This window comes from Pelodiscus sinensis, chromosome 4 (assembly GCF_052426305.1).
Source record: "Pelodiscus sinensis isolate ZL-2025 chromosome 4, ASM5242630v1, whole genome shotgun sequence".
Taxonomy (NCBI): Eukaryota; Metazoa; Chordata; order Testudines; family Trionychidae; genus Pelodiscus; species Pelodiscus sinensis.
In genome coordinates, this window is record NC_143055.1 from 81727617 (window position 1) to 81755154 (window position 27538).

General features: G+C 40.2%; 1 protein-coding gene across 4 annotated transcripts in view; it reads left to right on the forward strand.

Moving 5' to 3' along the window:
* Window positions 1-26193, forward strand: part of SH3D19 (SH3 domain containing 19) — a 115071-nt gene extending 88878 nt beyond the window's left edge. For 2 of the 4 annotated variants that reach the window (XM_075930028.2, XM_075930029.2), the window contains exons 11-21: window positions 521-785; window positions 3544-3612; window positions 3791-3931; window positions 7518-7590; window positions 8700-8830; window positions 11103-11161; window positions 13279-13466; window positions 13836-13888; window positions 17013-17199; window positions 18551-18648; window positions 21701-26193. In XM_075930028.2, the coding sequence (XP_075786143.1) occupies window positions 521-785; window positions 3544-3612; window positions 3791-3931; window positions 7518-7590; window positions 8700-8830; window positions 11103-11161; window positions 13279-13466; window positions 13836-13888; window positions 17013-17199; window positions 18551-18648; window positions 21701-21808 (1372 nt within the window). In that variant the 3' untranslated portion in view covers window positions 21809-26193. Of the gene's footprint in view, window positions 1-520; window positions 786-3543; window positions 3613-3790; window positions 3932-7517; window positions 7591-8699; window positions 8831-11102; window positions 11162-13278; window positions 13889-17012; window positions 17200-18550; window positions 18649-21700 lie in introns of those variants that run through there. The other 2 variants (XM_075930030.2, XM_075930037.2) reach the window with 2 other exon arrangements.
* The last annotated feature ends 1345 nt before the right edge of the window (window positions 26194-27538 follow it).

The following is a 27538-nucleotide window of genomic DNA, read 5'->3' on the forward strand; positions in this document are numbered from 1 at the left end:
TCCCATCGCTTTAGCTGGGAGCATGACTGAGTTTGTATGATGGGATGTTTCAGGTAAGTGAGGTCCCAAGAAATGAGACAGACTGATTACCTAAGTCCCGGTAAATCAGCAATGCTCAGCGGGTCTTCTGCTCGAGCACCTCATTAAAAACACTTCAGCCCTTGGTGGCTTCAGACAAAGCTTTTTAATGATAGATGGCCTGGATGAAGTCCTACCTAACGGCCAACCATTCAGCTCCCTGGTCCGCAGAATTTTAAATCTGCAGTCAAGGGACCCTACTGAGAATGCTTCCTTGATTATTCACTGTCTCTCTATTATCCAGAAGTTTCAGGTATTCTCAGAGAACTTCAAGTAATCCAGATTCTACAGTATTGTTCTTTGTTTCAATTATTTGCATTTCCCTATTGAATGCTGTCTGTCTGTCTCAGAGATTGCCGGGGGGAAAGAGAGGGGGGTGGGAGAGAGAGCTATATGATTGTTTTCAATGCACACTTCTTTTGGTGGTTCAATCAATCTTTAGGCCTGTGGGTGGAAAAATCATACCAGCTCGACTGCCTCCACCTAAAGGCATTCCTGGAAGGCCACCTCCACCAAAACACTCTGGAACCAAGATCTCTGCGCAAAAGGATGCTTTTTGCCGATCCTCGTCTGATATGACACTCCATAAAAGACATGATATGTTTGGAATGGGAGTCAAGAGAGCAAAGAGTCAAGTCTTAAAAAAACAAGACTCACCATTACCACCTCGACCTAAACCAGGGCACCCTCTCTACAATAAATACATGGTGAGACTAGACATAATGTACCTGGCTTTTGCATATAGGATAGAGGTGTTTCCAGTATAAAGTGCTTTATTACAAGGGAGGAGTCTATTGGTTTTCACCTTCAGTGTATATTCGTGCGTGCGTGTGTGTGTGTGTGTGTGTGTGTGTGTGTGTTAATATATATAAACACATTCTGCCACCTCGATCTTCTTCACAGCCTTTGGCTGTATTGTGAACCAGGGGTGCTAGGAGGAAATGGAAGCTACACTGAAGGCGGAGCAAGAACTAGAATCATAGAATACTAGGACTGGAAGGGACCTCGAGAGGTTATCGAGTCCAGTCCCCTGCCCTCATGGCAGGACCAAATACTGTCTAGACCATCCCTGATAGACATTTATCTAACCTACTCTTAAATATCTCCAGAGATGGACATTCCACAGCCTCCCTGAGCAATTTATTCCAGTGTTTTGACTACCCTGACAGTTAGGAACTTTTTCCTAATGTCCAACCTAAACCTCCCTTGCTGCAGTTTAAGCCCATTGCTTCTTGTTCTATCACCAGAGGCCAAGATGAACAAGTTTTCTCCCTCCTCCTTATGACACCCTTTTAGATATCTGAAAACTGCTATCATGTCCCCCCTCAATCTTCTCTTTTCTAAACTAAACAAACCTGATTCCTTCAGCCTTCCCTCATAGGTCATGTTCTCTAGACCTTGAATCATTCTCATTGCTCTTCTCTGGACCTTCTCCAATTTCTCCACATCTTTCTTGAAATGCGGTGCCCAGAACTGGATACAATACTCCAACTGAAGCCTAACCAGCGCAGAGTAGAGCGGAAGAATGACTTCTCGTGTCTTGCTCACAACATACTTGTTCATTCATCCCAGAATCATGTTTGCTTTTTTTGCAACAGCATCATACTGCTGACTCGTATTCAGCTTGTGGTCCACTATAACCCCTAGATCCCTTTCTGCCATACTCCCTCCTAGACAGTCGCTTCCCATTCTGTATGTGTGAAACTGATTGTTCCTTCCTAAGTGGAGTACTCTGCATTTGTCTTTATTAAACTTCATCCTATTTACCTCAGCCCATTTCTCCAATTTGTCCAGATCATTTTGAATTATGACCCTATCCTCCAGAGCAGTCACAACTCCTCCCAGCTTGGTATCATCTGCAAACTTAAGCGTACTTTCTATGCCAATATCTAAATTGTTGATGAAGATATTGAACAGAGCCGGTCCCAAAACAGACCCCTGCAGAACCCCACTTGTTATACCTTTCCAGCAGGATTGTGAACAATTAATAACTCCTCTCTAAGTACGATTATCCAGCCAGTTATGCACCCACCTTATAGATGCCCCATCTAAGTTGTAGTTGCCTAGTTTATTGATAAGAATATAATGCGAGACCGTATCAAACGCCGTACTAAAGTCTAGGTATACCACATCCACTGCTTCTCCCTTATCCACAAGACTCGTTATCCTATCAAAGAAAGCTATCAGATTGGTTTGACATGATTTATTTTTTACAAATCCATGCTGGTTGTTCCCTATCACCTTGCCACTTTCCAAGCATTTACAGATGATTTCCTTAATTACTTGCTCCATTATCTTCCCTGGCACAGAAGTTAAACTAACTGGTCTGTAGTTTCCTGGGTTGTTCTTATTTCCCTTTTTATAGATGGGCACTATATTTGCCCTTTTCCTGTCTTCTGGAATCTCTCCTGTCTCCCATGATTTTCCAAAGATGATAGCTAGAGGCCCACATACCTCCTCTATCAGCTCCTTGAGTATTCTAGCATGCATTTTATCAGGCCCTGGTGACTTGCAGGCATCTAGCTTTTCTAGGTGATTTTTAACATGTTCTTTTTTTTAATTTTATCTTCTAAACCCACCCCCCTTCCCACTAGCATTCACTATGTTAGACATTCCTTCAGACAGCTCGGTGAAGAACAAAACAAAGAAGTCATTAAGCCTCTCTGCCATATCTTCCCAACTAAGATAAGGGAAAGGCCTCTTGTTCTCTCTGATTGTATACCTCAGTGTTGCTTTCTGCCTCTGTGGGCCCCTGAGCAAGGTCAGGGGGCTGAGTGGGTGGGTGGGTGGCGGGGGAGGGTTCTATACTCCCACAGGGCAGAGCCAAGAGCAACCAGCCCCCAGCACTGTCCGGAGCATCACACACACTTTCCCCTTAGCTCTTAGTGTTGCCCATAGTGCATGGCACTCTGCTGGCAATTTAAAGGGCCTGGGACTTCAGCTGCCATTGGTGCTTCAACAGGGTTGAAGCAGCCCCTGCCTGCAGTGGGCCTGGGTGCCCCGCAGGCAGGGGCTGCTCTGACCAGGACGCCAGAGCAACCTCTGCCTGTGGTTGGCGGGGAGTGGGCACTCTAGCTGGGCTGGATCTGCTCCCCACTCCTCCCTCTTCCCCTATTCATCAGTTAAACAGTATGTTTAACCAGTTAGCTAGCCAATTAAATAGGATTTTACATCGCTACTTAATACCCATTATCTTTAGAAAATCTTTGAAAATCTCTCTATAAATTGTTGTCCAGTGGCCCAAATGCATAGGAGGGAAAGGTGGGAGTATATATATTACATTGCATCACTGTGTAGGTTTTTGTGTTCATGCAGTATGAATTTCAGGTGTTTGACATAGAGAGCTCATTTGATTTATGAATAATTTGTTTGGATTTTTGTTTAAGCTGTGCAGTATGAATTTCAGGTGTTTGACATAGAGAGCTCATTTGATTTATGAATAATTTGTTTGGATTTTTGTTTAAGCTGCCGGTGCCTCATGGAATTGCCAAGGAAGATTTCTCTCCTAGAAACCCTGGAGAACTTGGCTGTAAGGTAAAATAAACTTTCTTTCTCTTTTTCTCTTTCTTTTTCTGCGAGTACACACTAAATCATTAGTCTTTTTATTATGTTAAAGCATCAACTGATTTACGCTTGAAAAGTTACACTCTGAAATACGTAATATTGGTTTACTAAATCTCTTGGTTTCAAAAACTGTTACCGTACCTTAAAGCGTGGGGATGTTCTTGTGCTGCTGGAGCAGATTGACAACAATTACTTTAAGTGCCAAAAAGGAGAGGAAACTGGCAAAGTGCACTTGTCGCATATGAAGATAATCACCCACCTAAATGAGCGTCTGAAAAGCAAGCAAAAGGTAAACATTTAAGAATAAATCTTTTTCGATGGTAAACTCGTCTGTGCAGAGATTATGCTTGCTTTGCATTTGTACAGTTCTTACCATGTTTCAGAGCATGACAATAGTAAAATGATTAATAGTAAGAATAGCAACTCCAAGCTTTCAGCAGCACATGGATTTTATCAAATATGTGCATTTCTTATTTAATACATACTAAGAATACATTTATTTCCAGTACATTGTAATTCACATTGCTCAGTTTTAGTACTGGGGCTCCATCTAAACCAAAAGGGAACCAGATTGCTGGCATTTAACATTAAAAAGATCATAGAGCAGTTTTTAAACTAAGGGCTGAAGGAAAGGTGACAGGTGCGGAGGGGCACATTGATCGGACAGAGACGTCTCTTAGGGGAGGGTATATTCATTGAGGTTCTCTGTGTTCGAGTAAGGAGGAGATGATGGAAGATGATAAAATATGGGTAAATCTGATGAAAAACAATCAAATGAAAGAGACTAACACATCAGAAAATGGCAGACAGATAAATAGTGACAAATTTTTAAGTGCTTATACACAAATGCTACAAGTCTAAATAATAAAATGGGTGAAATAGAGTGTCTCGTTTTAAGGAGGATATTGATATAATAGACATCATGGAAACTTGGTGGAATGAGGATAATCACTGGCACAAAATATATCAGAAGGACAAAACAGATCATGCTGGTGGAGGAGTGGCACTATACGAGAGAGAAAATGTAGAATCAAATGAAGTGAAAATCTTAAATTAACCAAAATGTTCCATAGAATCTCTATGGATAGTAATTCCATGCTCTAATAATAAGTATATAGCAGTAGGGATATATTATCGGACATCATTTAAAAAATGAAAATTAAATCCCAAAAGGGAAATCATGCCTTAATAAAGGGGGTCAGCAAATGTGTGGACAAGGTTCCAGTGGATATAGTCTCTCACCAAAGAGAGATTAAAAAGACTGGGACTTTTCAGCTTAGAAAAGAGGAGACAAAGGGGGAATATGGGAGAGGTCTATAAAATCATGACAACTGTGGAAACAGTGAATAAAGAAAAGTTATTTACTTGTTCCCATAACTTAAGAACTAGGGGTTACCAAATGAAATTAATAGGTAGCAGGTATAAAACAAACAAAAAGAAGTTTTTCTTCACGCAGTACACAACCTGTGTAACTCCTTACCAGAGGATATTGCGAAGACCAGGAATTTAACAGGGTTCAAAAAAGAACTAGATAAATTCATGGAGGTTAGGTCCATCAGTGGCTGTTAGCCAGGATGGGTAGGAATGGATGACAGGAGAGGGATTACTTGATGATTTCCTGTTCTGTTCACTCCCTCTCCGGCATCTGGCATTGGACACTGTTGGAAGACAGGATAGTGGGCTAGATGGACCTTTGTCCGACTCAGTATGGCCATTCTTATGTTCTTATATACTTTGTGTATTGCACTGAAATAAATTCAGACAAAGCAATTCTTCATCAGCCAAGCATCTAGTTGAAATCATTCTACCTGTAGGTGGAAGATAGATGAATTTTTGTGATATTTCCCCAATACATTTACTCCAGTCCACTTGGAAAAGCCAGTTTCTCAACATTTTTGTCTTATCTGTTGAGATTGTGCTTTCTTACTCTGTTGCAATGTCTACTGCCATAGAAACTCCTCCCTACCCAATCGTACTCCTTGAAGGCATGCTCTCCACAACTTCTCTCTATGCACATTCCTCCAGCAATGTGCTGCTCCTTAACTAGTGAACCGCTGATGAGCTCGCTCTGATGAATCACAAGTGGCCTGAGCTTGCAGTCTACAGCGAGACCAATGTGTGAGGAATTGTACTACAAGGGTGGAGTATGACAGGGAGGATGTTTTGGAGTCAGCAGAAAAAATGTGGGATGCATTGCTGAAAGGGGAGAGTGGGGATACTCCACTCATGCACCAAGGAGGTTTGCCAGCTTTGAATGCTGGAGGTCAGATTGTCACAACTTTTGGCCTTAAATCTGTGATCTTTATAAATGATTTTTTTGACAACCCCCACTAATCAGGGTAGGGTTGATTTATTGTGGACTTAAGGGCAAACTTTAAAATGGTTGAGAGTGGTCGGTGTGGAAACACTCAATCACTCATGCTTCAGATTGGTGCAGTACAAGGAACCAAAGCACAACTGGTTGAATGTTGTGTTGAGAAAATAAGTCAGAACAACTTCTTCTGACTTTGACTAAAGCTCCTGTAAGTACTTAGCAAGAATATCATCTGACTACAGATATTTGACTTTACCATGCAGCTAGTCCCAGCTCAAAAGTCACCAGAAATTCAAAATGCATGAAAACATGTTGGCTGCCCTAGGAACCATACATATGTATGAGAGCTATATCAGCTGTCCACATATTTGGAGAATTATTTTTATATAAAATATTTTTATATAAAATAATTCTCCAAATATGTGGACATGGATATCTAATCTATACTAGGATTCATAATGTTGCTAAAATTTGTTCAGCTGAACCGATATTCACAACAATGAAAAAATTTTTAGGAACTTTTCCTGGTGTGGAAAGGGAACTAATTAATGTTATAATTCAACTCCAACTTAACACAATTTAAATGACGCAGTCATGTTCACGTGGAACATCACATGTATACAGAGTCTGCAAACTTAAACTGCAAATGTTAAAATTTAATATGTATGTTTAATTTTACATTGAATGTCGTGCTGAGCTGCAACCAAATCTTATAAGTAGAATAGCTTTATTTGCACTGCAGTATAGGAAAAACTTCTAGATGAACACTTAATGGACCATGTGTGTTACAGCCAGAAATTAAAAGGGGTAGGAGGCATAAGGGCCATTGAACAACAATGTTTGGCACTTCTGGACAGGGGAGCCAGCAGCTTCTGCAAGCACCTGGGCAAGGTGTGTGTGTGGGGGGAGGAGAGGGATTCTTTGGGTGGAAGGGGCAGAGCCAGAGTCCATCAGCTCTCTGAGCACCCAAAGCGCGGCATGTCCAACTCCCCAGCATTCAGAGATGCACATAACATGCTGTTTTGGGCTCCGGTGGCAATTTAAAGGCCCTGGGATTCCAGCCACTGCTGCGCTAACAGTGGTGGCATCACCATGCCCTGAAAGAACTGCCCTCTTCTCCCCTGCCCTCCCCCCATTGGCAGGCCTGCACCTGGAAGAAGGAAAATTTACGGAGTCATTATTATGACAGAAAAGAGATATAGGCATTTTAAGGGATATAAAGGAGATACTATTAAAATAACATGGCAACAGTCTCCAAATGGACATGCTGCAAAACTCAGAATTGTTGTAACACAGCCAGATAAAGGTAGCGGATATGAATATACTGCATCAGTTTTCTCCTTGTTTTAATTGGTTCTATGCCCTGTTACTGAATTCAATGGAATTACTTATTTAAACCAATATAAGCAAGAGAAGAATCAGGTCCATTAATTTATGTGTAGTAATAATGCCTTTAGAATCATTCATGCATGATCGAATTGTGTCCAAAACCAAAAATTAATGATAGAATGTGCAAGTTAATATTTTTCATTATTTCTAAATCTCTTGTGTTTTTTGTAAGGATTCAAACAATATCCAGAGGATTTCTGACAAAAGTGCTCCTCATGCTGTAGTTCTGCATGATTTTCCAGCAGGTGAGTCCATAAAAATAATACTAATAAGTGTATAGTTTGACTAATAGTGTAGTGATAGAAATGTAGCCGTGTTAGTCTGGTGTAGCTGAATCAAAAAACAGGACTATATAGCACTTTAAAGACTAACAAGATGGTTTATTAGGTGATGAGCTAATATCATTAGCTCACAGACATTTACCTTCCCCCCCCCCCATCCCCCTTCTGTTCTGAAATTTGATTTGTCCTTTTCATATGTGTTCATTTTTTTTAATTGAATCCTTTGGTATATATGGTTGTGACAATTTTCTTCCACTATTTGATCTGAGGAAGTGGGTCTGGCCCACAAAAGCTCATCACCTAATAAACCATCTTGTTAGTCTTTAAAGTGCTACATAGTACTAATAGTGTAGTTTGACTACTCACGTGAAATGTGCTTCCAAAGCAGAGAAGAAAATAGTTAAAACTTCTGTGGTTTGGAACGCTGATGGTTACAAGATATGTAGCATGTTGATTTTCAAGGACTTTGAAATGTGATACAATTGCAAAGCCCAAATTGCTAAGTTTGGATATACAGGCAGTCCCCAGGTTATGTACAAGATAGGGACTGTAGGTTTGTTCTTAAGTTGAATTTGTATGTAAGTCGGAACTGGTACATATTGTAGGGGAAACTCTAGCCAAACATTTCTCCAGAGCTCAGTTTTATTCTCCCACACCTCACTTCCCTCAGTCCTTTATTCTCAAGCTGAGGTGTCTGCTGAGAAAAGCCGCTCCGCGTCTCCCTGGTCTGCTGGGGGGGCGCTAGCTTCATGTCTCCCTGGTCTGCTGGGGGGAAGCAGCTAGTGCGGGGTTGCCTCACCCGGTTTGTAAGTAGGGATCCGATGTAAGTCGGATCCATGTAACCCGGGGACTGCCTGTAAACTTATCCTTAACGTGTGAATGTTCTGATCCATTATTTTAGCTCAGGCCAATTTTGAGTTAAAGCTTATATGTCATGTCATATATACATAGGTGGTTAAAAACTTTAAAAAACTGGTTCAAGTTTTGGGTGTAGTGTATATTTAATATGTTTTTACTTAGAAAAATTCACTGCATTTGACACTGACTGTAATTGAAATGATGCTGTCTTACAGAGCATACTGATGATTTGGATCTCCATTCTGGAGACACTGTTTATCTTCTGGAGAAAATAGATAATGAGTGGTACAGAGGAAAACATGGGAATTGCACAGGAATGTTTCCTGCCAACTTTGTTAAAGTGATTGTATGTAGCCCACTTCCATTCAAATACACTGTGTTGCACTTATGTTCATGCTACAAGCTTAATCTACCGTCACTCCTGTGATTTTATTCCATTTTTTAGCTAGATAAATTTTATATCAGAGCACAGAAAAGAGATCAGTTTGTTGTGTGATATTAAAAATCTACTTAGCAGTACAAATCTGCATAGCCATTTATACGTATGATTCTCATGTTCATTTAAAGCAGCGGTTCCCAACCTCTTCCAGATGGGGACCCATTTTGACAATTCAGGAAGACTTGGTGACCACGTAGGGAGACACTTGGCGACACTTTTGAAATGTAATGGCGACCCAGAGGCTGGGAATCCCTGATTTAAAGTCAAATAAGAGAATCGCAGCTGTTACTTAAGAAATGGTCATCAATCAATTCAAGTACCTAAAAAGTTGTTACAAAGAAGAGGGAGAAAAAATATTCTCCTTAACCTCTGATGATAGGGCAAGAAACAATGGGCTTAAATTGTAGCAAGGGAGGTTTAGGTTGGACATTTAAGAAAAACTTCCTAACTGTCAAGGTGGTTGAACACTGGAATGAGTTGCCTAGGGAGGTTGTGAAATCTCCATCATTGGAGATATTTAAGGGCAGGTTAGATAGACATTTATCAGGGATAAGATAGATCAGGGTGTGGAACCTGCCACCAGCTTGCCTGGTTCAGCCCCCCAACGCTCTCCACCAGCATTGAGGAGCCCACTCTGGTGCTCCATCCCTCCCACTGCTGGGCCAGAACACACAAGATCTACTACCCTGGGCCTCGCTAAGCATTGGTGTGTGAGGGGAATGTGGGGGGTGTCTTTCTTCTGTCAGTCAGAGCTACGTCAGCGAGGATTTTGTTGGGTGTGGGTGGATGGGTGTGTGGGTGTCCCTCCCTCCCCCCAACTGATTTTTCTGTGGGTCAGCAGCCCCTGACCCAAGAAAGGTTCCCCTCCTCTGATCTAGATAGTGCTTGGTCTTGTCATGAAGTCCGAGAACTGGACTCGATGACCTCTCAAGGTTCCTTCCAGTTCTAGTATTCTATGATTCTGTGAAATCACCCTGGCTAGATTCTGTTCTGCTTCGTCTGGGCAGTAGCTAATGCATAAGGAGGGAATAAACCTAGGTATGTGTTCCAGAGCCACTCCCATTTTAAATTTTTCTGTGTACGGAGGAATGGTTGTTTTGTACATATTAATATTTAATTTTGAATTATTATTTTATTTTTTAAAGTGAATTTTATGTTTAGCATTAAAAGTTATTTCTTTACTGTTTGAAATTTATAAAATCTATTGGAAAGAGAGAAGTCTTTATGAAAAAGCAGTTAACAGAGATAATTCAGCTCATTGGTGCTAGAGATTCAGTATTGCTGCAGGAGTCAGTTCTGTCTCTTTCCCATAATATTATGCTGGATCTCAGCATGAGTTCTAGGCATCAAATAATAACACTAAGTATCTTTGGTACACATCAAACATTAACTAATTAACCCTCATGAAGACCTTCTCAGGTAGGCCCTATCCCAAGATAAAGCATGGCTTAATCCAGCACCCGTAGATGTTCAATGAAAAGACTTAGGTTGATTAGTGAAGGAGTTGGGTCAGGCCCTCAGTGAATGGTGACAGAATCAGGAATATGAACCAGATCTCGAGACTCCCAATTTTATGGTTAGTTCCACTAGGCCATGCTGCATACTTTGTAGCTCTCTTGTGTGTTAAGAGAACAGGTGCTGACTGTGATGATATTTTTAAACTTTAAAATAGTATACTTGGTTAGTATACACAGTCTACAGCTCCACATGAGGTAAGGAAGAGGGTTTTTGGTGACTCTTAACCTCTTTTTAAAGTCTGTCATTGCATGTACATCAAAGTACGATTTGAGACATGTTTGTTTGTGGGGTACAGATGGCAAAATCTGTAAGATCAAAGCCCAGAATGGATATCTTGACTATTGTGAATTGCATTACCAGATAGTAGACTGCAATATCAAGGGTCTGGAACCAAAAGCGACAATGTATAGTAGCATCCATTCCATTGTCTGCCAGTCAACAAAACAGCAGACAACAAGGAGGACTCTTGCTGTTAAATCACACTGTTAGTACTTAAATTGTTGTTTGTTTTCATAATGTTGAATCGCAATGATGATGGGCCGTAGGCATCAAAGAGTTAAATTAATATACCAAAACAGATTCCTCAAATGTGTAGTCCATGATCAGAACAATGTATATTGTTTTTTCTTTTGTTCTTGTTTTTTGATTTTCTCATTATTAGATTGATGTCCCAGAGGAAGAAAACAGGGAAAAACTATTGTTTTCATCATCATGCACTAAGTGAGTTTCATGCATACTGTTGTTCTGTTTTTCATCATGAGGTATATGAAAAATAAATAAGCAGAGGGATTATGTTTACTTCAGATTTACAGAAGCATTAGCATTAATTTAGTCAAATTCTGATGGTACCAATAAATATTTTAGTTTATGCTATTTCATTTTTGCAAATTAAGGAGTATTTGAATAAGAGTCTTTCAATTTTTCCTCAGCTCATTCACATGAATTTAAGCACTAATTACTGAAAAATACAACAAATATTTCTAAAGGATGACTAAAAACTATTTTATTTCTGAGTGGAATATAAACAAGAGACTATTTCATGGATTCAAGAAATGGCACAAAACATTGACTTTGAAATAAATCTTTTTTAAATCTACTTTTTTGAGATACTGAGGATAATGTTTCTAAGGCTTGATGCTGAGAGGGACTGTACACCTACCATCCCCATTAATTGTATGTCTTCAGCACCTCACTTGATCAGGCCTGTAAATTATTATAGATTTACTTCAGTACAGATACGTGAAACATTCCTGGTGAAAAGGGTTGCAACTTGATTTCAGTTGCATTCCATAATATATTTTTTTGGGCAGTGCTAGTGTGTTGTCTGTCTTTATTGTTCACTAGACCTTTAGCCGGGTCCCAACACATGGAGGCGAAAATGCCTGGTTTCTTTGATTCCTAAGGTGGAGGATAACTTAGGGGTTTGCTCCCCTTCTCTTTATAGTCCAGTAAACCTTTGAAATGTATTCCTAGGTCTAGTTCCTTTCCCATGCTGGGTGTGGACACTATGCTGTCTGGTGTATTTTGTGCTGGTTCCTCCCTTGCTGGTGATTTTTACAGTGCAAATTATCTCATCCTGCAACCTTTGATACCAGTGACTAGTCCATTGAATTTGGCCACACCTGTTCTGACATGTTGGCTTCTTTCCTGTGTGTGGAAAAAAAACTGTTTATGAACTTTCCTAACTTTCCCAATTTAAACACACTTTAGTCACATATTTTCAGTGCATCTGTACAGTTTTTTGTGGGTTAACCGTACATTAATCACGCAAGAATAATAATGATCAGTGAGCTATTAGTTTTCCAATGATAATTATATGCCCCTTTTGGGGAAATAGTATGACAACAGAATGCCATATAGCGATGGGGGAAGTCTTAGGGTCACAGTATCTTCACCTCTCTTTCTGGGGGTAGTACTAAAGTATAAACAATAGATGTGTTCAGTGATTTAAATGTTGTTACACAACAACTTTGTTCCAGTTAAATGAAAAAAATTGAGTTCAGCTGCAATAGTTCCCTGCTGTAAATTCTAAGGCTGTCAGAGGCATTGATATTTTCCCAAGATTAAGAGTTTATTATATTTTCTGAAATCCTATGGAAAAATACAGCTTCTCCCAGTGAAGGAGTATTGTCTTCTCTGATACAAAACATCATGTTTAATTTTCAAGTTTTTTGGAAGGGAGAGGGGCTATATTGTTTAAACTGGCATTGCACAGCATTTCATCTATCAAACACATGAAATAAAAATGTGATTGTAGCCATTGATGTCCCCTTCACCCTCAAGGATGGGAGTACAGGCTGTCCAGCTATACACATATTTTTAAAAGCCTATGTAGAATAAGACAGCATTACTTTTTCTTATCTTGGAAATATGTCATGGGCCAGCTTCTTGCCTATGTACAGGAGAAAGGTGGCTTCCAGTCACCATTTGAAACCTCTGATCCTGGGTAGGCCACCGGGAAAAATCAGCCTGATGTAATTTAAAGCTACTCTCCAGGACCAGGGATCAGCCATAGCACTGCACACACTGCCTCAGTCCTTCCCTCTCCTAGCTTCATACAGCCTACTACTCCCCACCCCAGGGAATGGCTATTGCAGAGCTAGACCTACTTTGTACCCCTTTAAAGTAGCCCTCTGTCTGCTTTTTGCTGTGTTAGGCACCCATTTCAAAAATATGTCAGCCAGAAAGATATAAATATGGTGGATTTTGCTTAATGCTTACTGTTGTAGGTATCCTATGTAATTTGTTCTGGCTGTATAGGACCCAAGATGAAAGTGTAATGATACAAATATTAAAATGAATATATAAAGCCTACTCATTCTTTTGTGTTTGTGCAGGGGCCCAAGATGTATGGCTCGATTTGAATATATTGGAGACCAGAAAGATGAGCTAAGTTTTTCAGAAGGTGATATTATTGTTCTTAAGGAATATGTTAATGAAGAATGGGCCAGTGGAGAGCTGAAGGGCACATCTGGTATTTTCCCCTTGAACTTTGTGGAAGTTATAGAAGATCTGCCTGGATTAGGTACAAATATATCAGCACACTCTAAGTGTGTAACTGAATTTGAGTCACAGTGTATAACATTTAATATTGCACATAGACAGTATGACATAATGGATGAGGAATTGTAAGGAAAATGCACTTTATTTATAAGCACTAGAAAAAAAATGAGAAAGGGATTAGCGGAAACAAAGCAAAAGTGAGAGAGAACAAATATGTGAAAAGTGAAAGGAAAATTAGCCTTTTGAAGGGAAACCTGTTCTTGAATAATATGGTATCACTGAATGCTGTACTTGATTTTTCATTTCCTCACCACCATGTTGAACTCACATCACCAATGAAATTCTGAAGAGTGAGAGCAAATATTTGAACTGTTTATACTTTGTTGTGTAGGTGTAGGAACACCACAAAGAAACAAGAAAGAGAGTTCTGCTTGTCTTCCTCAGGTAGGCTATTGGAATTTAATAGACTGTAGCCATATTTACATGAGGTTAATTTTCATAGTGCTACACAAGGAGATCAGCTGCACAACTTTCATTGACATTAACAGATGTTAAGCATAGATGGCTTGTGCCCCAAGTCACTAATGCTGGAGGAGGAGCCCAGTCTAAAGTGGAAGAGACAAGACCAGACCACCTCATATGTTTCTTCTCCCCAGAGGCTGCCATACTTTCCCTGTCCAAGTTACTTGTGCGGGAGAAGCACTTCTGTCCTTCATAGTATCTCCTCTCCCTGCATGTTCAGCCACTCATGCTGGCAGCCAGCCTGGGCAGGGAATGAAGGGAGCAGGATGGAGCCACTTCTCGCACCAACTGAATGTATCTGCTAAGCATCACCTCTCTATTCAGCACAGCGGCTACCTGAGAGAAAACCCAGCTACGGCCGCCTCCCCCTCCCCAGCTGGGCTCTTGTAGGCAGCCACCACATTGTACAGAGCAGCAATCCAGAGTGGCCAGTGTGGGAGGCAGCTGGTCTCACCACTTCTGCGACTTGTCCAGTCCCAGGTGCCAGGGTTGGAGGCGGAGCAGGACAGGGGTTGGGGGGGGGGGGGGGCTTGTGGGAGGAACAGAGCTCTTCTCCCCCCAGCTAGCTGAGTAGAAATGGGGCACTTGACCCCATATCCCCTTCCCCAATGTGTCACCTGTGACATTTATCAGTTAATAAGAAGTCACCAGATGATGTTCCCACTGTTATTTTCTTTTGTTCACTCTATTTTGATTTGTTGAGCTAGTTCAGTTTAATCTGCTTTTAATTTGTAATGACCATTAGGCAGTTTCTTTTGTTGCTGTTATCCCATGCCAGTAAATATGGAGGCAGGCATCATGAGACAGTTATGAAACCCATGTGAAAGTTTCTCAAATTGGATGGTGATCATATCTCTGGTGATTATTGAAATATTATTCTAATCTACAACTGTATAGACCACTTATTGTATAATAGTTAACAGAGGGGTGTCAGACTAAATTGTGGAAGAGATTAATGCTTTGCTTAATTAATGTCTGGGGCTTATAATTCAGGGATTATATGCCTCCACAATGCATAGTGGAATACCTGCTGCTTTCAGCAATAGGTTCAAACAACAGTCAGGAAGAGAATATGGGCTGAATGTAATGTCTAAAGTTAGCTCTTACTGATTCAGTGCCGTACTGTAACATTCAACACTAAGGGTATGTCTAGACTACATGCCTCTGTCGCCAGAGGCATGTAGATTAGGCTACCAGACATTGTAAAATGAAGCGGCGATTTAAATAATCGCTGCTTCATTTAAATTTACATGGCTGCCGTGCTGAGCCAACAAACAGCTGATCAGCTGTTTGTCGGCTCAGTGCGATAGTCTGGACGCGCGGGTGTCGACATCAAAGGTATTTGTCGACCACCCAGGTAAGCCTCCTGGGATGAGGTTTACCTGGGTGGTCGACAAATACCTTTGATGTCTACACCCGCGCGTCCAGACTATCGCGCTGAGCCGACAAACAGCTGATTAGCTGTTTGTCGGCTCAGCGCGGCAGCCATGTAAATTTAAATGAAGCGGCGATTATTTAAATCGCCGCTTCACTTTACTATGTCTGGTAGCCTAATCTACATGCCTCTGGCGACAGAGGCATGTAGTCTAGACGTACCCTTAGTAAAAAAGTCAGCCACTATTCCTGCTCTTTGTTTGAGAGTCTCCTCTGTTCTTTCTTCTGCATTTCCTTCCCTGTAGCAAGTACCAATTCCCAAACCCAGTGGTCTCTACTCCCATTATGCCCTGGATGAAGAAAATGATGAGTGATTAAATAACTAATGTTCGGAGGAAAATTTTGTCATTGGGCTCTGAAGGTGGCGCTCCTGTTGGATTAACAGGGGACAGCACAGTTTGTGCTGAATCATTTACATACCATTCCCATTTGGAAGGTTCTAGCCCTCATAGCTGCACAGAGAATTTATTTTATAGAAAGCTTAGATCAGGGCTACTCAACTTTGGAAGTCCCGGGGGCCACAGTGATACTCATAGCACATGCCGAGGGCTGCAACTTAAGTGTGGATGCATATACATGCAAATATATAAGCAAATAGCTTCTTTCACACTGACGGGCATGAATATAAAGATTAAGGCAAGACTACACAACACACAGGTCCCATTTAAGTCAGTTCTGCTGATATTAATAAAATGCAATATGTACCCGATTTCCACCCATACGACAGCACTTTTAATGAGCAATGACAGTCCAGAAATTTAACTACTAAAATGCATATCAACAGCAGACCACTATATTGACTACTTTTTTGTTTTGGCTCCCACTCGCGGGCTGTGTGTTGAGCCTCAAGTAAATCCAAACTGCACCATGGGCCACAATCAAATGGGCTGCAGGCCACATGCAGACCACAGGCCGCATGTTGAGTAGCACTGGCTCAGAATATGGGCAAACTGAATATGCCCAGCAAGTCCCCTTTTATTATGCAAGCCAAACATTTCACAGCCTGAGGTTAAAACAAAAGAAGTCAGGGAGAAGATGAGGTTTTAATTTAATTGAACCAGTGAGTATGCAGCTTGGTACAAATCACCTCTTCACTTGTCTACGTTGCTGTTCATTCAGCAGCGCCTAATTGAAAACCAGCTTCTGTGTCAAAGTGGCTCTTTCCTGAGCTAATAAAGAAGTGATTGGGCAGACAAAACATTTTTAAATCTCCTCTTCAGATCTCTTAAAATGTCCATTGAACAGGGAGAAATTGCAAAAGCAAAACATACACACACATACATGAAAGATCACATTCAAAATTTGCTTGACTCTTCCTTTGAAAAACACAGTACCAATAAAAAGGATCATGCATCTCTACAGGCATCATAAACCAAGTCTGTGTATTCAGTATTTTCCCTGTATACTTTCCAAGTCAGAATTGTTACAAAACTTTTTTTGCCTCCCCCCACTTAATCTCAGTACTCTAATCTGTGTTAAGCAAATATAAGATTATAAAGAAAAGATAGTATTCATGTGAGTTACTCTCCCTACCTAAATCCACCAAAGTCTCTATTTTAAAATAAACTTTACATTTCTTGCAATCGGTTCTTGTGTTTGTTTACTTTGACAGCCAGATAGGCGTTCTGGAGAATGGTGTGAAGCGCTTCATGATTTTACAGCAGAAACAAATGAAGACTTATCCTTTAAAAAGGGAGACTACATCCGGATATTGGAGCATGTGGACTCTGAGTGGTACAGAGGGAGGCTGAATGATAGTGAAGGCATTTTCCCAGCAGTTTTTGTTCAGACATGCTCTGGTACAGTATTCCTAGTGGAAGGCAAATTCTCATTTCTGAACCCAAATACCTAGTAACAGATGCATTTATATGAAGTGCTCACAGTGATGAATGGTTCCTAGAGTGATGTAATTAGCTAAGTATAATATCTATAACTCTAAGCAGTACTGCAGCTGAAGATGTACTCTTAGAAATGAGGCATTTGCTCTAATTTTTAGTTTGCATTTGAAACTAATCTTTTGTATTATTAAACATTGTCCAGGTTAATTAGGGCTTTGAATGTTTAATGTTCCCTGTATTGTAAAGTAATACCAACATCTGAGTGTAAAGCCAGGTTAGTTCTGGCCTGAACTTTATCATAATTGAAAACACCATTGTTTTCAAATGATAATCTACAGTTACAGTTGTTTAATGCTATCTTCCAGTAGGGTTTCACAAATGTAACTGAAGGCACTGAGCCAGGTTGTCAGCTGGCATGAATCAGTGTAGTTCTATTGAAGATTTGGCTATAATTTGTGGACAGTAGATTTGTATTGATGGCCCCATCCAAAAATCTAACTTACTTTATTTTCCTTAATTAAAGAAATATGAGAGAGAAACCAGTTTAGTTGACTCTAAGAATAGTGTTAGTTCTCTCTGGTTAACAGCAGCAAAAAAAGTAACATTTTATTTTCATTAAATTAATAGCTATGACTGAACATAGTTTAAGTTGAATACTGTTACCTACTACTCCATTAGAGTATACATTACATCTGGGCAGTTATTTTTAATCAAGGTCAAGACTCCAGAGAAAATAGCAATTATCATAATAAGATTTCAGGGTCCATTCAAAAATATTTAACAGTCCATATTTGGCCAGCAGTCTACCTGTTGACTACCTCTGCATTACATTTTAAACAGGCTGTGCTTCCAGTTAGGAAGAAAAAGTCTAGTTCATTAGAATACTTCCCGTTAATAAGAAGGATTGGGTAAGGTAAACAGTGAGACAGACTGACTCAGTCTCTGAAATCCTCTCCCTGTGAAATGAACTCATGTCTAGGCAGGGTGGTGTTACACAGGGACAATCTGTCTGAATGACTATTGAGCAGATTTAAAGTGAAAGATATTTATAATGGTACATGTTCATTTATCAGTACAGTTATTATATTAACGTGATCCATGCAGTTAAACCAATGCATAGCATTTACTTCAAGTGTATTCCACATTATCTATCAATAGTGCCCTATCTGTGAATGCAGAGAGAAGGAATCAAAGCACTAAAAAGTTACTTTTTGTTCTGGAATTCTCTTTAATTTTTTAAAATATTTTTCCTTTTTTTAATATCTATATTTTAAGCAAGTGTTTTGTAATCACCTATGTTTGTGCTCCACAGCTAGAGTAAAGACTTCACAATCTCCAGCAAGGACGAAAGGAAAAGCCAAGGCTTTGTATGACTTCCAGGGAGAGAATGAGGATGAACTCTCCTTCAAGGTAAATATCTGAAGTCAGTGCTATTGCCTCACAAATTTCAAGACTTAGAGCAGCACAGTATTGATGGAGCAGACTGAGGGTATGTCTACACAGCACTGTTATTTCGGACTAACTGATGTCATTTTGAAATAACCCAAGTGCTCATCTACACAGCAAGTCTGTTATTTTGAAATAATTTCGAGATATGGACTTCTTACTCCAACTTCTGTAACCCTCATTTCATGAAGCGTAAGGGAAGTTGGAGAAGAGTGTTCTTCCTTCGACTTCCTGCTTTGTACACAGAGCCAAAAGCTGAATTAAGATATTTTAACTTCAGCTAAACAATTGCGGTAGCTGAAGTTGCATAGCTTAATTTGACTTTTGTCCTGCTGTGTAGACATGCCCTAATAATCTAGATAAAGTCTAGGTCAAGAAACAGGACTGGAAAGAGAGAAAAAACAGCTAGAAACGGTTAACTTTTTCTGCTCTGGAAATAAGGCCAAATCCTTAGTAACTTAGAGCAGGAAAGTGAACTCTGCTGATCCTGTGCCTATCCTGTGTCAATCCATGGCATAAATTAGAGCAAGTTATCAATCAATCAGCCCCAAAGGGTTGAAACAACAGCTCTGTGAACCCATGAAGGATAGGGAAAAGTCAAGCCATGCTATCTATACTACTATGGCAGCAGTAGGGAGGTTTGCACAGGAGCTGTTTCAGTTAATCTCTACTACAGGAAGATTCCCTTTGCACTGGGCTGATCCTTCTTTGGCCAAGAGTTTATTTACTGAAAATGAATCAGTTGTTTCAGTACATTTGCAATACATGGACTGATCATAATGTGTCTGTTCTCAAAGGGAAAAGTTGTAACTCTGCGTGAAATAGAAGGGCTATTTTACAGTACCTTCCAGCATTGTACCTGACATTATGAGGATCTATCACTTAATCAAACTAGGATTTGCTCCTAGACCTATGTCTGCTAACTTTCTGGACAGATTCCCAGGTGTTCCTTGTAAGCTGTGTGCTTGTACAGCCACTCAGGAGAGATTCAAATGTTGCCCAGCAGATTAGCAGAGTGCCTACACCTAGGTTTTTTGTTTCTATTGGTGGTGCACATACCTCAGTACACATACAATATTTATTTCACACAGGGATGGTAAACATTAAAGGGAACATTGATCCCCAGTAAACTTTTTGAACAGGGTAAGGATAAATAGTAGCAACCATCAGAAGTTCCAGATCTATGTGTGGTCCTCTGTTTATGTAGATGCTTTTGTCTTTTCTATAACCTTATTGTGACTTCAATCATGGTACAACTGGTCTGAAATGGAAAAAAAAAGAAAAAAAAGCCCTCAAGAACAAAGTCAGATCATAGTTTTACTTTGTCAAACTGATCCTGCTACCTTTTCACATGTCTTGGGAAAAGATAAAATGAAGTTTTCTGACCAAATGCACTCATTTTCAGTTTTATCAGCAACTAGAGATCTGATCAAATAAGGCACCATAGAATTTATCCCACTGTGCCTAGGAAGCAGAGAACAGGATAAAATGTAGATATATAACGGTAATAGCAGTAGCACCTACACCCAATGGTGGTAGGCCCTTTCAAATATATTTAGTACAGTGTGTGTTTGGGTTCCTGCACAGTTTTCACAGAACAGCATGAAGTTGTGACATAGAAAAATGAAATGATCTTGTGCTTGCTGGGCGATCAGACTGCCTTTTGAAGAGGTAAGGATGTTAGGAAGAAGCAGTGGTTCGATAGTATATTAGAACCAATGACCTAGATACTGAGGGAACTTAAAACTTTAAAGTTAGTAAGAACTGCATAGATTCAAAGCAAGATGAGATGAATAGTAAGTAATCTCAAAAATACTACCTTTTACTGTACCTAAAGCAGAACATATGTGAGCCCTTGGGTTTTATGTTCATGTGAGACTACAGAAGCAGAGTGTCCTATGACAAAAGCAGAACCCACGTACTGGAAGAAGGGACAAGACTGGGAGAATATTTTTAGATGAAGCATTGGGCACAACAAAATGAAAATAGGAACAAGAAATAGCAGTCTACTGCAGACTGTTGTTTATTGGGTTGTTGTAGATATAGATCTTGTTGTTGTTATAGTAACTGAATTAGGTCATGAGGTGTCAGCCATGCCAGTTTGGGCTGGTTCTAGTTAATTCTGTGTAACAGAATAAATGGACACTTGCAACTGCTCAAGCTTTCTCTGTTTCTAGTTATTTCTTTCTAAACTCTGTAACTCCAAATGATATAACACTGGCAACTTGTTAAACTACTTATAGACCATTATGCTCCACTTTTTGGAAACATGGCATGAGAAAAACCTCAAGAAGTGAGTGCCTAGAATGGATAACAAGAACAATGGGAATAAGACCCTTAGCGTGTAGCTAAGAGCTGAAAAAGAATTGCTTACTAAAGGGAAAAAAATAGTTATACTTCCCTGTCTCATAATGTCAAAGAAGTTTAAGTAGAACATCAATCAACATGTACTCTGTGTACACTCCAAAACTCAAGGGTCTAGATCCAAAAAGAAACTTAGTCATTTAAATGTAACTTTAAGCACCTGCATCAAAACTCTGAAGATTTTAGATTTTCAAAATCTCTGCTCTGCTGCTGTAACCTGTTTCCTGGCACCTAAATTTCCAGTGATTAAAAATTCAAGAAGTGCCTAAAAATCCCCTGCTGGCTTGTATGCAGCTGCTTCAGTCCAGGCACTTGGCTCATGCCTAACCCCAGTGGGATCCTCCAGCAAGGCATTGCCCCACTTACTTTGCCTAAAGGGCCCAAAATTGTAGACATGCTTAAGAGCCTAGCCTGATTTGGAGCCTGAATTTAAACCTGCTTCTCCCATTTTTCACAGTATCCTAAGTTAGGCTCCCTCAAACCTGTTTTACATTGAATAAATGTCAAGTTATCAAGAGATGCTAAGATTCATTTTGCTTTTCTCTACATAAATCAAAGCTTTATGAAAGTGAATTTGTTACTGTTTCTCTCTCTAATCATATATCAAGTATATATGAGCAGAAAAGATTCATCATTGCTCATTTTCTTACAGGCAGGTGATATAATAACAGAATTGGATTCTGTCGATGAAGACTGGATGAGTGGAGAAGTACAAGGCAAATCTGGAATATTTCCCAAGAACTTTGTTTGGGTTCTGTAGGCAACATAAGAATGGAGCCTAGTTCTTCTCAGTAGACTTATGGAAGAAAACACCCAGCACAAAAGCACATTATACTTAAGCAGAACAAAGAACTATCATCTTCATTGTTACTTAATGTTTGACTGCCAAATATGATTTGCACTATATTCTGTAGAAAGAGAACCACAATCTCCTATATAAATGTCTTGAAGTACAAGAATTTGCCATGCCACCAAAACTTAATCATATTTTCTGAATGTTCCACATCAGCTAACCAACAGAATTTCCACAGGAGTTTTTCAGTTTCCAGCTAGGAAATTAAATGAGATGCAATATCTTACAAGTGAACTGCATTTTAGTAGTTGACACAACCTGATATTTCATTTATCCTGTACACAATTTGCATAAATTAAGCTTGTTTAGAAATGCATTTGCTTTTCAGATTCAAGTATTATATGTTAAATATGTATATCACATTTTTGATCTTCAGATTTACTACTGCTTGAGTAACTGTCCTCATTAAACAGTAGAAAGTAGTCAGATAAAGGATCGAGAGGATAAAGGTAGAATTATCTCATGGGAAAATGTCAAGCCCTAACGTATGTTAGGCACTTTGTAGAGTTTGCCATTTAATGTATGGGATATCCTGTCAGAAACCAAACCCTTAACAAGCAGGAGGATCAAAAGGTAAAGAAAACTTAATAGTTTATCAATCCTTAAACATAGGGCTGAGTGAACTTGTGAAGTTCAAGATTTTTGCCGTAGTAGAGCTCACAAAACTGGAGAGGGTTCATCAGTCTTCTTTTAATGAAGTGTGTTAATTCAGAAAGAAGCAGATACTGTGAGAAATTCACCTAGTAAGCACAAAGACTTGTTTTAAACAACAATGAAAATTATACAAATTAAATTACATAGACTACATTCGTATAATATTCAACATATTTTCAGATGAGAATAGTGCATTCAAGAAACTAGCACAATCCAGCTAATCGTTACCCCACCTACCATTCTGGGCTGATACATAATATAAAAACCAAACATTTATTCTTCATTATATTACAGTTTGTTCTCCACATGTTCAGTGGTACCCTATTCCACCTGCACAACTGACCTTTTGTACTCTCTGAAGAAAAGGCAACTGAGCAAACTGTGTGGTATATTATGTCAAAGGACTAACATGTGCAGACAATCTCTTTAATTGGACAGCAAATGAAAATCACAGGCTTTTCAGAATCTCTCTGTAGCAGGGCATAATAAAAAGCCTAGCATAGGTTAGAAGTCAGAGCAGCAGGGTACTGGTTGAGCATTGATAATTTAAAGTTTGGAGATGAGGGAACTCTTTTTAGCAAGTTCCATCTTTGCTATCTTGATTTAATTTTGAAATCTGAAACCAGCCTCTTTACTGCTTTCTTATCCTATGAAGATGCTTTTCCCCTGGGTTTATAGAAGAAATAAGCAGATCATATTGCTAGAGATTAATATAAAAATCCTGATAAACTACAATAGATGCTAGCACTCAAAAACTTGTCTTAGTCTACTAAAAATTTATAAAAGGATGTTTTTATTTTATGCACCCAAAAATGAATTGTAACATCACTTAACAATGATTAACCTGTATGCACCCTTCATTGGAAACGTCTTCATCCATAACACTTGAAAAAGAAACTTGTGTGGCCTTTATAATATGGGTCTCTTGTCGAGAGTTTAAGCAAAAGGGACTCCCTTTCACCATGGTCCTTTGTCCTGTAAATATTTTAAATAGTAAAACTAATAGATAAAGAATATTAAAAAAAAAAAAAAACAACAAAACCCTCTCAATATATTTCCTCCAGAAGAGATAACTAAATGATTGGAGGAGCAGATAAGGTATTAGTGTGCAATGTTTACTTACTGTTGATTTAGGACTTGTCTACATGGTGAGGTAATGAACTCCATAGTGCACTTCAGAAATCAAATCCCTTAGGTGCTGCGCATTAATTGGTTTATGTGTACGACATTACTGGGATCTTTAACATTCTGCTGTTTGAAACAGAGCTCCATTTAACCATACTTAGTGAATCTTTAGTGTGCATCAACAGATATAATACAGCGTATACATAACATTAATATTCCCATGTTAACATGCTTTAGAAATCACACTCCCTCATAGCTCACATTAACTTGCTGTGTAAACAGTCCTCTAATTGTCAGTTCTTTAAAGCTTTGATACAAATATTTTTGAAAAAATAGTGCTGAATTTATAGATATACACAAAAAAGGGGTATGTGAAAAGATTTGGCTATATTGGCATATTAACAATTTTATCCTTTTAATTAAATGAATGACATCCATTTCATTTCATCCTTTAAACATCTATTTAATTGAATACCCCTTGTATTTTATTGTGCAACTCCAATACTAAATCAGGAAATATAGTGAGCATAAGACCACTTATATATTATACTTACTAAGTAATAAAAAGAATAAATTACTGGAGCTGCACATTCAGAACAATAGCACCATCTAAGGGCCATTTACATTATTGCAGCTTTGCCGTTTATGACAAACTTAAAATTACTTTTTCTTGACAAAATTAAATTAACTGAGGTGTTTTGCAAAAATGATCTGAGCACAAAACTTTATACAGAAAATAATTTAAAATCCCTAATACAAGCACATGCAAGATACGGCCTGCCAAGCTGCTGGATCTGGGACCCTCAGGCACAGAGCAGCCAGCCGCTTCAGAGCAGCCCCATGCTGCTTTAAGCGACTGAGTGCTCCCTATGGCTCTCTGCTCTGGGTGCTGGGGGGAGAGGGGAGCTTTGTAGAAACCAGCCAGTGGGAGCTGAGAGATTTTGCTGGAGATGGTGGCAGCACTTGAAGCCTCCCCCACCTGGTGCCTGGAGCAGAGCCACAGGGAACAGCCAGCCATTTTGAGCAGTCTGGGGCTACGGCAGGCACTGAGCCTGCCCCAGGGTCCTGCAGGACTGCTGGCTGGGAGACGCCTAGTTAAGAACTTCCCATACACAGCCTGCATCTGGCATCCTAGCTTTTCCCTCTTCCCAAATCACCACCCACTCTTGCCCCCATGTCACCATGAGGGTTGCCAGGTGTCCGGTTTTGAACCAGACAATCCGGTATTTGAGGGTTCTGTCTGGGAAACAAATTGAGAAAATACCAGACATATAAAATGTCAAGTATTTTCTCATTGGTAAGTTTTTTTTTTTTATTATTAGGAGTATCAGTATGTAGCTGTGTACTGCCTGGCTGGTAGTCACGCTCATGCTGCACGAGTGTGTCTACCAGCCAGGCAATATGCAACTGGGCGGAGCGGGGGCGAGGCTGGAGGGAATCCCTGGGGCCAGACTCGCTCATGGTTCGCTGGAACCCTGTGTGGGATGTGTGTGTCAGCCAATTCCCTTTCTCCTCTCCCGCTTTCCCCAACCCCCTTTCCCTGCTCCCCACCAGCCGGTCCCCCCCCCCCCCCAGTCTCCCACAACCAGCCCCAGCCCCCTCCCGGCCAGGTCCACTCCCTGCCAACCGGTCCCTCCCTGCCCCCCGATCTCCCCCGCTTCCCCCAGCCAACCCCACTGCCCCAACACCCTCCCCTCCCCCGCCAGCCCTGCTTTCTACAGGTCAGATTCTCTCTCCCACACCCCAATCTGAGATCACGCGTGTCTGGTTTTTTTTTTTTTTTAAGCCATTTGGTAACCCTAGTCACCATCCAAATCCTCGAATCCCCCTTTTCCTTTTCCCCCAAGTCACAAGTCCTTCCCAGACTTCCAGGTCACACAACTCTTTCCCAGAATCTGTACCCCCTTCTACACTCCACCAGACCACAATCCTCTCTTGTACTCATCCCCCTCCTGGAGCCTGCACACCAAGCCCTGACCCAGATCACACCCCCTTCTTCACTAAGTCCCTCTGACTCCACACCCTCTCCTGCACTCATTGCCCTACCCTCAGCTCCCTTCTGCACCCCCTCCATACAAAAATCTGTGATCATTGACTACTTAACAAAATCTTGCAGTGACCATCAAAAATTATTGTCCACTTTTACCCTAATGATTGCAAGGACATAATTCAGCAGATAGGGGAAGTGAAAAGGAAAATTTCCTGTGAAAATCCTAAATTACATTTGCAAATAATATGAAAGATTATGTATCTTTAAATTCAGCTAGGGATTATGATTCATTAATATGATAGAGTAGTTTTCATAAGCTCCAGGCTGTTAGTGAGTTGTGAGATCATCAACAGTGAAAGTAGAATCTTTGTAACAGAATATATTTTTCCATGATTTTTATATACAGTGAACATAGTACAAAATATACTTTTACATTCTGCAAATCCAATTTTGTCTCCAGCATTATGGTACCAGTATAAATTAAATTTGTATTTAACCAATAAATTTTTATATGCATGTCTGAGTTGCATTTGATTTTGTTTACCTTTAATTCTCACTAAATCTGATTAAATGAAAGGATTAATGGATATCTGCAAACACGTGATCAGTCAGTTAACATGGTCTATAATGCAATAATTGCTTTGTCTGGTGGGCAGTAGTTTTAGGCATGGTCTGCACAGATCTGATGGCAGTGTAACTATTTCCATTACGATTTTTTTTAAATCAAAATAATATACTGGAATAAAAGTGCCTTTTATACATTACTCTCATGCAGAGGATGAGAAGGGAATAGCTTAATTCAGCTTTTGGAGCTGTCTATACAGTAGGAAGTCGAAGAAAGAACACTCTTCCTTTGACTTCCCTTACTCATAAAATGAGGGCTACAGGAAAAGTCCTCCATCTTGATGTTATTTCAAAACAATGGCTTACTGAATAAATGCGCATTTTATTTGAAAATATCAGTTATTCTGAAATAACGCTGCTATATAGATGTACTCTGTTTCCTCTTGAGGATGGTCATTGAGCCACAAGCACCTAATGAGTCTCCCTGTAGTCCAGAGGTTTACGTGCTTTCCCCCTTAAACAGTGCAAGTGCTGGTTCAAATCCCCTTTATGTTCCCATAGAAGATATTTGAATGTTACTTACTTCGCAAATGAAATGCTGGCCTAGTAAATAGAGCTCCTTCAGACTTCTGTTGATGGATAGTCCACCTTCAGCAAATATGAAAGGAGAATTGGGCTACTTAATCCTTGTGCCTCTTTCTATATTCCTGTGCTTTGGGTACCTGGCACAGAGGTGCTGGTTCAAATCCCCTTTCTGCTTGTTGAGAATAGGGATGTGAAGGAGACTATCCGATAAGGGGGGTACTTCAAAGAGGCAGCACCACGTGGAGCCTGGGGCCAGACCCCAAACTCCACACAGTGCTGCCACTTTGAAATGCCACCACAGGAGCCCAGCATGAGGCTCCTCATGGCATTTCAAAGTGGCAGCACCATGTGGAGCCCAGGATCAACTGGGGGACTCCCTGCTGACTCCGGGCTCCATGCAGCACTGCTGGTTTGAAACGCCACAAGGAGCCTGACTCCAGGCTCCTGCGGTGGCATTTCAATGCGGCAGTGCTGCACAAAGCCTGGGATCAGCTGAGAACTCCCCAGCTCACCTCAGGCTCTATGCGGCACTGCCACTTTTAAATGCCATGAGGAGCCTGACTCCAGGTTCCTGTGGTGATATTTCAAAGCGGCAGCGCCACTCAGAGTCTGGGGTCAGCAGGGAGTCCCTAGCTGATCCCGGGTTCCACTTGGTGCTTTTTCCTTTAAAGTATAGCAACAGCCCTAAGGCTGTTTTTACACTTCAAAGGCGGAGATGC